Source organism: Aquarana catesbeiana, linkage group LG05 (assembly GCF_042186555.1).
Source record: "Aquarana catesbeiana isolate 2022-GZ linkage group LG05, ASM4218655v1, whole genome shotgun sequence".
In the NCBI taxonomy this organism is placed as follows: domain Eukaryota; kingdom Metazoa; phylum Chordata; class Amphibia; order Anura; family Ranidae; genus Aquarana; species Aquarana catesbeiana.
In genome coordinates this window covers 103,666,371-103,680,370 of record NC_133328.1, presented here as the reverse complement: position 1 = coordinate 103,680,370, position 14,000 = coordinate 103,666,371, and the positions used below count along the sequence as shown (strand labels likewise).

At 41.5% G+C, this 14,000-nt stretch overlaps 1 protein-coding gene across 2 annotated transcripts in view; it reads left to right on the top strand.

Moving 5' to 3' along the window:
* OXSR1 (oxidative stress responsive kinase 1) overlaps nucleotides 1-14,000 on the top strand; it is a 199,126-nt gene that overhangs the window by 144,673 nt on the left and 40,453 nt on the right. For both annotated transcript variants that reach the window (XM_073630021.1, XM_073630020.1), the window contains exons 5-9: nucleotides 2,784-2,839; nucleotides 4,281-4,390; nucleotides 7,593-7,694; nucleotides 8,850-8,983; nucleotides 12,708-12,756. In XM_073630021.1, coding sequence (XP_073486122.1) covers nucleotides 2,784-2,839; nucleotides 4,281-4,390; nucleotides 7,593-7,694; nucleotides 8,850-8,983; nucleotides 12,708-12,756 — 451 coding nt within the window. The remainder of the gene's footprint in view (nucleotides 1-2,783; nucleotides 2,840-4,280; nucleotides 4,391-7,592; nucleotides 7,695-8,849; nucleotides 8,984-12,707; nucleotides 12,757-14,000) is intronic.

Below are 14,000 nucleotides of genomic sequence, written 5' to 3'. Positions count from 1 at the left end.
GCGCGTGCTGACAGAGGCGGTGCCTATGCAGGGTGCTGATGCTCGTGGCCGACGGTCACGATGACCGCTGGGCACGAGAGGCAGAACAGGGACGTGTGTGTGTGTGTGTGTGTGTGTGTGTGTGTGTAAACACAAATCCCTGTTCTATTCTGTGAGAAATGACAGATCGTGAGTTCCTAATAGCTAGTATGTAGAAAAAAAATAAGCACTTTAACTGCCACATCCGTAAATTATTGAGGAAAAAGGGGAGTACTATTGGGAATACTACCAAAGGTCGGACTTTATAGGCCAGGAAACAATGGAGAAGAAAAATATAGATGTAAACAAACATATTTATTGCAAAAATACAAAATATAAACAAAATCTTCAAAAAGAGTAAAAACCATCATATATGTGCATCTATGTTATTTGAACAATGAGCCCTTGTGCATCTACGCGTCTACATTTTTACAGCTGCTATTAGGGGCGTCTGATGTTTGTTTTGTTTTTTTTGTTTTTTTTTAACTGCCTCTAAATGCCCCTCCTGGTTAGCCTAAGAGCCCATTCACACAGGGGCAACTTTGGATCCGACTTCAAGTCGCCTCAAGTCGCGCTACATGAAAAAATCAGTGTAAGTGAATGGATCCATCTTAATGCACACTACTGCAGTCGCTCCGACTTCAGAAAAGGTTCCTGTACTACTTCTATCCGACTTCTAGGCGACTTGTACCCATTGATTTCAATGGAAGTTGCCTCCAAGTCTGATCACTGTTCATACTGAGGCAACTTTACAGGAAGCAGAAAGGAAACAGAAAGTAATTTACTCCACTAAACAGCCAGTCCCCTCCTTCTCACACACAGCTGATAAGCTCTGATTGGCCACTTGTAAAGTTCCCTGTCCTGGAGGCGACTTCAAGTTGTGTTGTAAGTTGCCCCAAGTCGTGCTGTGATTCATACTCAAGTCGTGTCCAAGTTGCCTCCCAAAGTCATGCTGGAAGTCGTGTTGCCCCTGTCTGAATGGGCTCTAAGTTTCCATGCACACATAAACTTTCAGAGGTGTTTGGAGGCATAAGCGTTTAGGGCAGTAGAAAAAACGACAGCCTGTGCGTCCAGGAGAAGTGAGACAATCTACAGGAAGTGATGGAATCTGAAAATCATTTCAAAAATTCAAATAAACTGACAAGATTTTAAACATTCAGATGGTTAGTACAGTGGCTCCCAAATGGAGCTGTCAGTTTTTGTTTTGTTTTTTGTACAAAAAGAAACTGTAGTGTGTACTCAGCTTTAAAGCGGAGTTCCACCCAAAAGTGGAACTTCTGCTTTTCTGATTCTACCCCCCATCCCCCCCCCCCTTTTCGGGGGGGAGTGGGTACCTGTTTTTTTACAGGTACCCTGTCCCCACTTCTGGGAGACCGGGCCGTGGTGAATTACGTCAGCAGCTTGGCCCTGCTCCTCCTCCCCCCTCCCCTTCTGTTGGGCCATTGAGAGCGCATGCACAGTAGGGACCAGGCTGTGAATCTGAAAGGCTCCACTGCCGAGTTCCCTCACCTGCAATGGTGGTGGCAGCACCCGACACCAGCCCATGCAAACATCGGCTGCAGTGCCGAAATTGCTGGACTCCAGCACAGGTAAGTCTCCTAATGTTAAAAGTCAGCAGCTACAGTATGAATAGCGGCTGTATTTTAATTTTTAAAGGGGCAGGCGGAACTCCGCTTTAAGGAAACCCATATGGATTGTATGGAGATTGCTAATGATTAACTTTTCTTTCTATTACATTTCCTGCCTGTAATTTGAATCCAGAGGCTTCAGTACATTCTGAGTGATGAAGCTAGGAGTTCCCAATTCACTCTGGGACATCTGTTCCAGGTCAGTCAGTGTTAGAAAGTATCAAAGTCAAGAACAGCCAGGCAGTTTGCATTTTCAGGAGGGCATCAGAGGCTATATGCTTGTATTCCTTAAAGCGAAGTTCCGCCTGGGACATTTTTTTTTAAAGTCAGCAGCTACAAGTACTGTAGCTGCTGACTTTTAATATATGGACCCTTACCTGTCCAGGGAGCCTGCGATGTCTGCACCTGAAGCCGTTCTTCGAATCTAATCACAGGTGCTGCCGTCGCAATTCCTGGTTAGGGAACCAGGAAGTGAAGACTTTCGGCTTTCTGGGTGGAACTCTGCTTTAATGAATGGTTCCTTTGTCATTAAGGCCGGCCATAGACTGTGCAAATTTTATTTTAGGAAAGAAATTGTCACGATTCCCCCATCAACACAGACAGTGCTGACAGGGGACTCCCTCCTGCAGAGACATTGTATTCTTCCGGCGGGAAAAGCTGTCCCCGGCAGGAGAAGACAATGATTATTGCTAGCGGCTATAGAAGCCTCTAGCGATAATAGCAAGTCAAATCCAGCAGGCTGGTTGTACCCAAGTTGATCGATCGATTTAACTTGGTACACTCAGCCTTCCCATACATGGTTTGATTATGGCCGGCCTTAGTGAAGAATGCTAGTCAAGTTCCCAGATATGCACATGACCATGAGAAGTAGCATATGCAGATATGTATATGAAGGACAATCATTAAAATGTGGAGCAGCGGGTAAGAAAAAAAAAGTGAATACTGTGTCAAATTTATACTTGGGTAAATGTTACAACTTTAAACTTAACAATTGTGCCTAAATACATGATTATTTTAGCATTGCACCTGCAGATTTTCTACAAAGACCAGGCCCGCTGCTGGCTCTATATAAAAAGTACAAAGGTAGTCATTTTTTTTTATTTTAGAAGTCATCACTTTTTATTTCATTGTTTCTAGGGACGTTAAAGCTGGAAATATACTTTTGGGTGAAGATGGCTCTGTACAAATAGCAGGTAGGTTTTTCTGAACATGAATTTAATTAATCTGTTCCCTGCACTGTATTATGCACAAATTAATGATTTTTTTGGAGCATGCAAGCCTTCATTTTATGCAATATTGTGTACATAGAGTAGAAATTGAATGAAAATGTGTTATGGTAATGTCTTAAGCTGGCCATAGATGGATTGAATCTCGGATGGTTCAGATCCATCTATGGGAAGGCTGGTTATAGTGAAGTCAATCCATTGACTGATTTCACTACAACCAGCCTGTCCGATTTTTTTTTCATGCAATCACTGCCGGTGTTTCATCAGAATCGGCGATCTGTCAGATTAGGTAACAGAAGTGACGTTCCGTCAGCTGCGCATGTGTTCCACCGCTGCCAGGTTTGCTAATCTGACAGAACACCTGCAGTCAGAAGGCGGCAGCGGACATCTACTATACCCAGCCAAGTCTTGAATGTCACAGTAGTTTTAGCAGTAAAGTGAGCGTATATAAATAAATATAGTATATTGACATGTGTGATGCTGTTTTGATGTTACATTTTAAAAGAAGCTTGACGCCAGCAGTGGGAAGGTGGCGGAAGGTACACCCCGCACTTCTTAGTGATAAATCTTAAGACCTTTTTCACACTGGGGTGGTTTTCAGGTGCTTTAGCACTGGAAATAGTTATAGTTAACGTTATGAAAAGTTCTGCAAGCAGCATCTTTGGGGCGGGTTGGGAGCGCTGTATTTAGCGCTCCCAAAACGCCCTGCCCATTGGATTGAATGGGCAGTGCTTTCAAAGCGCCTCAAAACTGGAGTTTTTAACCCCTTTTTTGGGTGATTCTGCCGAAACATCGGTGGCTATAGCTCCCCACCGGCAGAACACAATAGCGCTGTGGGAAGGATTACGCCAGGGATATGCAATTAGCGGACCTCCAGCTGTTGCGAAACTACAAGTCCCATCATGCCTCTGCCTCTAGGTGTCATGCTTGTGGCTGTCAGGGTCTTGCTATGCCTCATGGGACTTGTAGTTCTGCAACAGCTGGAGGTCCGCTAATTGCATATCCCTGGATTACGCCATCAACACGGACTGTGTTGATGAGGGGAATTGAGTGATTTTCTTTCCTTCCACCCATGACAATCCATGAAATAACATACAGATCATGTCCTCGTTGGCTTTCCTAACATTTGCCCAGTATTTAGGCTGTTCATTTATGTGTTGGACTCTCTTGCTTGACTTTGTATAGACCTTGGGGCGAGGGCAGATAATAGTAGGGGATTATACCGATCAGCATCCTCCCAAAAGTGTTTTTTTTTTTTTTGTTAGGTTTATTAACTTTTAATGCTGTAGAGAAGCGATACAACATTTTATATATTTTAATCACTCGGTGCTTCTAAGAGTAATCATTTTCTTACCGATCATTCTAGTCTACTGACATAATGTCCTGCTTTTGTCTTCTGCTTCTCCAGATTTTGGTGTCAGTGCATTTCTAGCCACAGGTGGTGACATAACCAGGAACAAAGTGAGAAAGACGTTTGTGGGCACGCCTTGCTGGATGGCTCCAGAGGTCATGGAGCAGGTAATGTTGCCTCCTTTATTACCCAGAACAATAGAGCTATTGTTTCCTTGAAAAAGAGTGTTTGGGAACTAATCACTGCTCTACAAATGACTCGTAACTATGAAAATTATTTATGAATGCTGTTCAGATATGAATATTTTTGCCAGAAATATTTCAAACAAATTCTTAATGTTTGTTTTAGTTTTTATTTGTCTGTATAGCAGTGAAATCTGCTCTACACAGTACAATTCACTATTCACATGAGTCCCTGCCCTGAGCGCACAGTCTGCATAGATGTCAAACTGGCGGTCTTCCAGCTGTTGCTGAACTACAAATCCCATGAGGCATTGCAAGGTTGACGGTTACAAGCATGACTCCCACAGGCAGAGGCATGATAGGACTTGTAGTTCTGCAACAGCTGGAGGGCGGCCAGTTTGACACTCCTGGTAGTGTCTCTCCCATAGTTGGAGTAGCCCAGCATGTACAGATTTCTATTGTTCAGCCCATGGGCTGAATGAAAGATATCTAATAGAGTCTTCAATCCACGCCAAACAGCGTGGATGAAGGAATCACCCTAACGTTTGTTTTTTTGTGTTCTGACAGCTCGAGCTGTCAAAATACCTGAACAGTGACTGGATGCAGTCATTGTTTAGACAACAATTTTTTTTTGTTATTTTTTGTTTTGTTTTTTATATCAACTTTTGTCGAGCTTGGTGATGCCGATTCAACAGGAGATTAGAACTGTGAAAAGCAAGCTTTATACAAGCACTCCTATTAAGGCCTGTATTGGGTCAAAGGTCCATATGGTTAAAGTGCACATGATGTCATGTGCATGACATTACTTCATACATGTCTGCAGTATGTACAGATTTCCCCATAGTTATTATCTTTAAAAATAAATTCCCGTTGACTTGCTAGAAATCCAGTCCTTGTGTTGTTTAGCTAATGAGTGGGAGATGTTCTACAGTGAGGAGAACTCATTCCCAGCTGATAATACTTCCTGGAATTTCAATGCAACAGAGGCAGCATTGTCAGGAGGTTAGGAACCCAATGGATTTCTGCCAGGATCAAAAGATTTTTATTTATTTTTATCTGTAGTGCTTTCATAAAAATAAAACTTTACATGTAACGTTACAAACAGCACATGTATTGCAGATATGTATTCCATTTATGTATATATATATATATATATATATATATATATATATATATATATATATATATATATATATATATATATATATATATATATATAGCGTGTGTGCATATATTCTAAATGAACCAAACCAAGTAGCAAGAGAATATTGGTTCTGTATAAGCCAACGTCAATCTTTAGAGCCATTGACAGGGCATGATTTGCAGTTTTCTAGGGGGCAGCACAGGTGTTTTAAAAGAGCTACACACATATTATCTAGCTATGAATCTAGAGAACTATACCATATGCAGTGTTTGTCCCTGAAGCTCAATACTGTCCTTGTGAATCCAGTTAATAGCTTTTGTATAAAAAGTTTTTTTTGTTATATAAAGCTAAAGTCGTGTATTCATCACTCAGAATGAAATTGTGCTGGGTGCTGATCTTCAATAAGGGCCATTGTCAGTCAAAATAGATTTAAGCATTTATTATGTCCGTGTAGAGCCCCTGTGTACACAAGCAATATTAGATCTACGTCTGACATCTATGGGCATATTAAGTATTCTATCTGAAGGACATAATCTAACCAGGAAAACCTTTCCTCTCCAAGCTGACTTATGTAAATGTTAGAGGTCACTATATGTGCAGGTTCATTTAGAATATTTTGTTCAATTGACGTGATCATCATAACTAGTTGATTTTCTTACCTTGCCATTTTCCACCATGAATTGCATTCTATATGGACTGCAGTACACCTGCTGGGTCATGGGAAGTGTGGAACATTTTATAAGCAAAAAATTTACATTTGACCCCTTTGATCAGTTGAGTCCAAAGGGAAAGTTGAAAGCTGGCCAAACACTGATCGAAATTCAGCCGGTTACGCAGGGACTGACCGGCAAAATTTCTTTCTGTGTGTGGCTGTCCCTGCTTGACAGAAGTTGATTGCTTAAACAACTTCTGTGGCAGGGACGTGCCAGAAAACCTTTACTGATCAGCAGCTGCAGCCACTGATCAATGTGTTTTGTCAGCTGTGGGTGCCGATGTAAGAATACAGTGTCCCAGCAGGGGGATTCCTCCATCCTCCCACTGGCTGAAAGAAAAATAAAAAAAAAAACAGTATATGGTCAGCTTAAAGCCCTTTACACACGGGCCTGAATATCGGCAGGTTCAACAGAAACCAGGCGACATTCAGCCCGTGTGTACCCGTGTGTACACCAGCCTGTCCAACAGAAGCTGGCTGAATGGCCAGTTTCTGTATAACAGGCATGCTGGAAGATCCGACATCTGGCATCCGACCAGCGCTGGCAGGCAATGGCTGGGGGGGAACAGAACACAATAGCTCAGCGGGAAGATCACTGTACTAACATTGGATAGTACAATAGTACAGTGAGCTCCTCCCGTTTTTTTTCCATTCAGCCCACAGAGTTGAATAAAAAAAAAAAACTGATAGTGTGTACCAGGAATAAAGCCCAGTATACACGTGCCAAATGTCGGGAGAAAACGGTGACATTCGGACCGTGGGTATGTCAGACATGCATGCTGGAAAACCAGCAGCCAACTGACTCCCGATCAGCGCTCTCAGCCAATGACTGAGAGCGCAGATTGGAGTGTTCTGGTGGGGGGGGGGTACCCCCCCTTTCAGAACACAACTGCTCAGCGTGGGAGATCGCTGAACTAACCTCGCATGGTTAGTACAGCGGCTCCAGTCAGATCTGTCATTTTTGTTGGTGTATGCCCGACTTAAGGCTGGCCATACATTATAAAATTTTCTTATTCAATTTTCTGTTAGATTTACCAAAACCATAAAATATGAGGTCAAAACCTAAACACTTTCAATTTGTATGCAATCAGTTAGGCCCTTACACTACATAGTGGAAAGTAAATCTAAAGGAAATTTAATAAGAAAATTGTATAATGTATGGCCAGCTTTAGTCTCACTTTTGTGTTCTGATCTGCCCTAATTATCATAGAGGAACAGTCTGATTACCATAAGCAATAGGTTTGTCATTTGGCTTGTAAATTGGACAAATGGCATGTACTGAGAGAGACTGAACTTTTACAATTGCTACACTTGTTCTGACTCTGTTTTAGGTTCGGGGATACGATTTTAAGGCAGACATCTGGAGTTTTGGAATTACTGCTATTGAATTGGCTACTGGAGCAGCTCCATATCATAAATACCCTCCAATGAAGGTATGTTACATATTTACGTATGATATAGGTTTAGACCTATCACAATGCTGGACAAATCCCATTAACTTGGTAGGCAAAATAAAATAAAAAAATTACAATTGGCCCCCAACTTTTGTGACGTTTTTCAGCTTTTGCCATGGAAGCCTATGTTTACTGCCATCAGAAAGACATAAGGACCATGAAAATCCTTTTTTTTTTTTCATGGAAATTTATTTCCAAAAAGATCATGGCACTATGTCGACTGTTTAAATGTTGTTAGAAAAATCACACAATGACGTTTACAGAAGAAGACCTATGATTTTTAAACCGTGTTACTTTAGACCAGCAACTTTGATGTATATATTTAAAAACCCGTGTTCTAAACACTAGATTCTGGTCTTTAATATGCAAATGAAAGTGGTCGACACTTTTACCCATCACTCAGCAAGAGGTCTTTTCTTATAAATATTCTCACTTCAGATGTCCTTAACCATCAAGCATATGATCTAAACCAGGGATCTTCAAACTACGGCCCTCCAGCTGTTGCAGAACTACACATCCCATGAGGCATTGTAAAACTCTGACATTCACAGATATGACTAGGCATGATGGGAATTGTAGTTACTGAACAACTGGAGGGCCATAGTTTGAGGACCCCTGATCTAAACGGAACCTCTCTCCAGGCAGCCTGCTGTATTGTGGACCTATCCTGGTGTATTGAAATGGGGACACATCCTCACGCTGTAGTCTGATCACTTGACCCTTAGATCCTTCCACTATCTGTTATACTCATGCAGCTGACAGTTAAAGGCTGTAATGGAACAAAAATTATATAGAGAAGATTGTATGTAAAGAAAAATATTATATTGCTGTGTATCACACTCACAAAGATCCTAATTAAAAACATACACACAAAAGTAGTGTGGTCTGATCTCCAACCTAAGTTTTTCCTTCCAGCTTTGTCCCCTGATAAATCTTTATCTTCCTAGGCCTGATCATGTGTGGAGTTACCATAAATATGGGTCTACAGGTTCTCTGCAAACATCTATATTGCAGTCATTTAGAAAATCAGGTGCATTAGAAATAAAGGAATTGCAACATAGCCCATTTAAAAAAAAATAATTGGGCTATTTTAATCTTTTGTTTACTTACATTTTCTTTCTCTTTTTTTCCCAGGTATTAATGTTGACGCTTCAGAATGATCCCCCTACTCTAGAAACTGGTGTGCACGATAAGGAAATGCTGAAGAAGTATGGCAAATCTTTTAGAAAGATGATCTCCTCGTGCCTTCAGAAAGACCCAGAGAAAAGGTGACCACTGACTACACCCAAGTGACATTTGCCTTGTGCTGACAGTGTCGAAAAAAATATAGAAATATCAGATGTTTGGCTGCAAAATTTCTCTTGTGTGCTAGATGTTGCCTAAAGCAAACTTGAGACTTTAGAGGATGGTCAACCATGCAGGTGTCATATGATTCCAACCGCCCATAGGCTGCGTTCTGTTCACAGCACTCCATAAATATGTTCATATCATTGGCTGAAAGCGCCCTGATCGGGTGTCATTCATCTCATCTCATCTCTGGCGGTACCTTAAAGCAGAACTGAAATTCATCAGTTGGGGGTGGGGCCAGTGCCATGATGTGCAAGTATGCATAGCATGTTGTGACACAGTTACCTACAAAAGTGCCCTCCCTCAGTGCTGTCCAATCCAGAATCGCAGTTGCTGCTCCATCTCCCACCAGTGCCATCTTCTCTGCTTTTTCTTCTGTGTTTATCATTGGCCAATGGATGGCCACTGGTGACTCAACTCTTACGTGTGTGCGCACGCGTTCCATTCTCGACATCTGGCAGATACCAGGAATGCACAGGCCTGTACATTGCACAGTGCATGCACTGAATAGTGTATATGGAAAAAAAAGGGGGAAGGAAAAAGATGTTTTTTGACAGGACTTTGCATGTCTCTTCTGATAAAAACTCAACCTCCTAGCATTTTTTTATTTTAGGTATTTAGTTTTACTTTAATATCCCAAAGCAGCAGAACATCCTGGGTCCTGTCACAAATGAGGGGTTATTAAACTGTCACATTGGTACATCATTGTTGCTTCCTAACCTGCTCTCTCTGCTACCTCACTTGTGTTTTGGAGCACATCCTTCAGCAGACAATTGCTCCTTAGTTGTGTCTCCTGGGTGCATGCTCCAAACACAGGCAGCAGCTATGCTGGTTAAGGTGTAGTAAACAAGAGTACAGACGCTGTACCTTTCTTTACAATTTTTGCTTGGCTGTCTGGGCAATTGTCTGCTCAAAACCGTGTTCTGTATGATAAGTAGTGTAACAGAGGAGCAGCCCTGAGGAAGCAAAAAAAAAAAAAGATACACCACTGCCAGGGATTGTCGAATTACCATGACTTTTACAAAGCTTAAGCCGACCATAGACGTTGTGATTTTCCTAGGGGAATCGCTTGATTCCCCTATCAACACAGTCAGTGTTGATGGGGGATTCTCTCCTGCAGAGCCATTGTGTTCTCCCAGCAGGGGGAGCCGTCCCCGCCGGGAGAACACAGTGATTTTTGCTAGCTGCTTTAGCGGCTGGCAATAATCATATGAAAAATCCAACAGACTGGTTGTATCCAAGTTGATTGATCGATCAACTTGGGTACAATCAGCCTACCCATACGTGGTTCGAACTGTCTATGGCCAACTTTTGAACTAAAAGTAAAGGCATGGTAATAAAAAGTGGGCTTAATGGTTAGCACTTCAACCTTGGAGCACTGAGGTCCCTGAGTCCAATCCTAGTCAAGACATTATCTGCATTGAGTTACATGTTCTCCCTGCATGGGTTTGGTGTGCGTTTCCTCCCACACTCCAAAGACCTGCTTGTAGGGAATTGTCCAAATTGGCCCTAGTTATTTGTTTGTCACATGTGAGATAAGGACTTTAGGCTGTAAGTTGCCCGAGGGCAGGGACAGAGATGAATGTACAGTATATGTAAGGAGGGCAACAGGGAAAGGTACAAGATGGGGTAGAGGGTACCAGGCAGTCAAGAACTGTCTGGTACACACTAGAAGTTTTTTTTTTTTTTTTTCTGTGCAACCCAAATGGCTGAACGAAAAAAAAAAATTACAGATCGCCATACTAACACAGCCGATGTTAGTACTGCGACCTCCCCTGCTGAGCTGTTGTATTCTCACAAGGGGACTGCCTCCTCACCAGAACACACTGATCAGTGCTCACAGCCATTGGCTTCTGTCGGACGAGGAGTTGTACTCACGAGCCGAAGTCAGCTGGTTCCTGCCAAGCCGACCGTTTTCAGCTTGTGTGTACTCAGCCTAAAGCACTGCCTAAATTGTTGGACCTACATAAATACCTGTAATAAATACTGTAAGTAAACGTTGCTGTACTGCTACAAGGATTTAAGATGTGGGAAAGTGACAGGGTCACTTTAAGAAAAATGATTATAACTTGTAAAACTACATTTATTTCGCAAGCGTCCCTGACATGTCTAGTTTTAGATTTTTTTTGCAATTTGCTTTTCAAGTGACTTGACAGTTTTGGTTTGAAACTCATCCAGTAACTTGTATAAAACATTGTTTTTGACAGAGTGTTTGTATATTTCTATACTTCATTGTGACAGGTGTGATACTTGCAAAACTTTCCCATTTGGCTCTGCATATGCAGTTATGATTAGATTCAGATGACTGCCCACACCTCTCCTACTCTTTCGCATATGTAAAAACGCAGTCACAAGCCTTGCACAAAGCTGCTTTGTAAACTAGAGGAAGAGGTGATCGCTAGTTCGCCCTACAGGGACCATCCATGGGACAGCATCACCACAGCCCTCTAGTGGGATGATAGCAAGCTTGTATAATATGGCCTGTAAACTTGTATTGTGGGACTATAATTCATAATGAGAAACGTGAGACTATAATAGTTGATCTTGAGAAAGGTGAGACTATAATTTAACCAACTGGTCATTATTTATTTCAGTGGATTTCAATTAATAGCTATTGGGCATCTTGGCAGTCACACAATTAGAAAACCCTTTGAGAAAGAAGCTAACCATTTTTATTCTTTCTATAGAATGATCATAAACCATTTGTACCATCAGTCCACCAGAATTGCATGTCACTGCGGAATAAGGAAGCCTGTAACATTTTTTTAAACTCCCAGTTGAACCCTCATTTTAAATCGGTATTTCAAAAACATCAAAACAAAAGGTACGCAAAGTCTTTCTTACAGTTCCTCTGCTTTAGAAAGCAGCCACAGCCGGAGTAGAAAGGCTTGTCACCTGCCAGCATACTGCAGAGAAGGAGCCCTGCTCTCTGTGTGGAAGCAGTGGTCTCTCTGAAGAGGTCTGGCACACTCCTTACTGAGTCCGCCCTATAGCACTGTAATCAACAAAGCACATACTCCCTGCCAATTGGAGAGCTCTAGCTCTTACACAGCAATGGGTGTGTTGAAAATATGTAGAGAGACCACTGCTTCCACACAAATCATCCTTTACACCTGTATTGCAATAGACCAGCTTTTTACTTGAGCTGTGGCTCTTTTCTAAGGATAAATAAACCCTAAGACTTTGCACACCTTTTGTTTTAATGCACTTAGAGTTTTAAGAATGAGAAAGCTGAAAATAATACCGGTACGTGTGGGTACTGGTTGGACACACACACACACTTTTTTTTTTTTTTCTTCTGTAGAAACCCTCCTCCTCTTTATATGTTGGGCCGCCTTATAACGCCTCTTCCAGACCTGATGCAGAAACAGCAATTTTAGATTTTGACTGCATCACCATCTGCAGGAAGGACTTGGAGCTGCACCTTGGCTATTGAAATGCATGATGTGGGACTATTATTTTGCCTTAATGTTCAGTCCTAGCTTGAAACACAATGAGCATTTAGGAGAATGGTTCCCCCTCTTCTAAAACCTAATTGCTTTACCTTGGATAACATATATTTTTTTTTCTGCTGTTTTCTCCTATAGTTGGCATACAATATAACTGGTTTTACTTTTTTTTTTTTTTCTTTAATAATTCTTACAGGCCAACAGCAGCAGAACTTTTGAAGCACAAATTTTTCCAGAAAGCAAAGGTAAGAGATCTGCCTATACAGATGATAAATCAGAAGATAAATCCCAGAGTGAATATTTTATGGCTCTTTTAGCTGTAAACATTAAGAGATAATTACTGTAAACTGTGAGCAGGTTGAGATGTTCCAATATGTCATCTACCTCACAGCTTCCTCATCTTCATGTACGAAGAACGATTTATCACTGCTATTTCTAGAAGAAGGTCAAACTCTGTGCCAGTATATACAAGCAGTCCTGAAAACATTGTGTATTTTGTTTGCACTTCAGGCCTTAATTACAAGGGCAGCCAGTGCCCAGCTATCCCTAGCAACCAATTAGAATTCACCTTCTTTAGGTTGCCTGCAGTAAGCAATTGCACCCTGATTTCTGATTGGGTGTTGTCAATTATAACGCATTGTTTTTTGAGTTATTAAATATGTGTATGCCTATGTTTATATTTTTTGTTGTATATGTTAGGACACTATTACACTTTTTTTTTTTTTTTTTTACAAGATGGCACTTTTCTACCTGTTTGTTATTATGTTTGTGTTGTGTATATCTTACCTATGATTTAGTGGCTCCCCCCAGTGGAACCTCGAAAATTATACCTACATTCCTCTGGCTCAGGGGTCTCCATCCTTTTGAAACAAAGGGCCAGTTTACTGCCCTTCAAACTTAAGGGAGGTCGGAATGTGTCCAGTGGAAGTAGAAAATGCCCGGCATTGGTGGGAGTAAACAATGCCATAGGCTTGGTGTTCAGTGGGAGTAAAATAAATGACATAATTGGTGTTAGTGGGAGGAATAATGCTCTGTCTTTGGTATCAATGGAAGGAATAGTGCCCCATCATTGGTGTCAATGAAAGGAATAGTGCCTCATATCAGTGGAAGGAATAGTGCCTCAAGCCAATACAGTGGCAAAGTACTATCCAACAAACAGTGTATACAAAGGGAATTGTCACAGCACTGGTGTATGAAAGCCTTTTAAATTCCGTACACACCAAAGCAACAAATAGGTACATTCATGTATATGCACAATCAGAAGAATCAAATAGGAAGAAACTATAGATATTTTCAGATGTATGGGTTACATGATTAGTTAATTTTTGATAATAGCAGCCTCTCATTTTCATAGACTGAAACAAAATGGTTTGGGCACTTTCTCGTCATGGTGTCTTGCGGCAACACATGCACCACAATTTGCTTTATAGAGTGTTGTGGCACAATTTACTGCCATGCATTCATCTTGAATGACCCCCCCAGTGAGAAA